At 70.4% G+C, this 970-nt stretch overlaps 1 protein-coding gene across 1 annotated transcript in view; it reads left to right on the plus strand.

Annotated features, from left to right (window-relative positions):
- Positions 1 to 140: 140 nt before the first annotated feature.
- The window catches only part of MNEG_14680 (hypothetical protein), a gene marked incomplete at both ends in the record, with an annotated part of 1805 nt that continues 975 nt past the window's right edge, over positions 141 to 970 (plus strand). Inside the window, 2 exons of the mRNA XM_014036848.1 lie at positions 141 to 302; positions 701 to 916. Coding sequence (XP_013892302.1) covers positions 141 to 302; positions 701 to 916 — 378 coding nt within the window. The remainder of the gene's footprint in view (positions 303 to 700; positions 917 to 970) is intronic.

Genomic DNA, 970 nt, shown 5'->3' on the forward strand with positions numbered 1-970 from the left:
CGCCGGTGCGCACGCCGCGCGCCGCGACGGACGGCGGCGCCGCGCCGCCGCCGCCGGGCAGCCCCCTCGCGCCGCTGCGCCCGCAGGAGCTCGCCGCGGCGCGCGCCGCGCTGCTGCGCCTGATGTGCGCGGCGCACGCCATGGTCAGCAGCGAGCAGTTTGCGCGGCTGTGCGCGACGGTGGGGCCGGTGTGCGACCTCTACGATGGGATGCACGACTGCCCGGTGGTGGCCAAGCGCCGCAAGTGCCAGCAGATGGCGGCGCTGAGGGACAGGGTGATGCAGGACCCGTCGTTCAGACAGGTGGGGGTGGCGGAGTTTATGTGGGGTGGGCGGCGGCTGGCGGGGGCGTTGTGACGGCCCTGGGGTGCATGGTGACGTTGCGTGCCAGCTATGTGCCCCCATGTGTGTGTGTGTGAGTGTGGGGGTGCAAATGTGTGTGTGTGTGTGTGTGTGTGTGTGTGTATGTCATGTGTGTGTGAGAGAGAGAGTGGGGGTGCAAATGTGTGTGTGTGTGTGTGTGTGCGCGCGTTTGCGCGCGCGTGTGTGTGTGTGTGTGTGTGTGTGTATTTGTGTGTGTCTGTGTGTATGTGTCTGCGTGCGTGCGTGCGTGCGTGCGTGCGTGTGTGCTTGTTTGAAACAAAACTCAAGTCACCTTGCACCCCAGTCCACGCCCTCACCCTGTGCTCCCCCCTCCCCAGGCCCTCCAGCCCGCCGTCCAGCTGCGCGCCCACATCTACAGCCTCTCCCGCCGCGTGCTGCTCGGCAGCGGCCACTACGACGGCCTCCCCATTGACCTCTTCCTGGGGGGCCTCTCATCAGAGCTGGCGGCCCTGCTGAAGGACCCCTCAGCGCCCGGCGCCGGCGCCAGCGGCGCGCCCGACGCCGCGGCCGCGGCCGCGGCCAGCAGCCCGACGGTCGCGGCCGCCGCCAAGGCGCTCGGCGCGCTGCCGTGGGGCGCGCCGCCGGCG

The sequence above is a fragment of the Monoraphidium neglectum genome, assembly GCF_000611645.1.
Source record: "Monoraphidium neglectum strain SAG 48.87 unplaced genomic scaffold scaffold04680, whole genome shotgun sequence".
NCBI classification, from domain to species: domain Eukaryota; kingdom Viridiplantae; phylum Chlorophyta; class Chlorophyceae; order Sphaeropleales; family Selenastraceae; genus Monoraphidium; species Monoraphidium neglectum.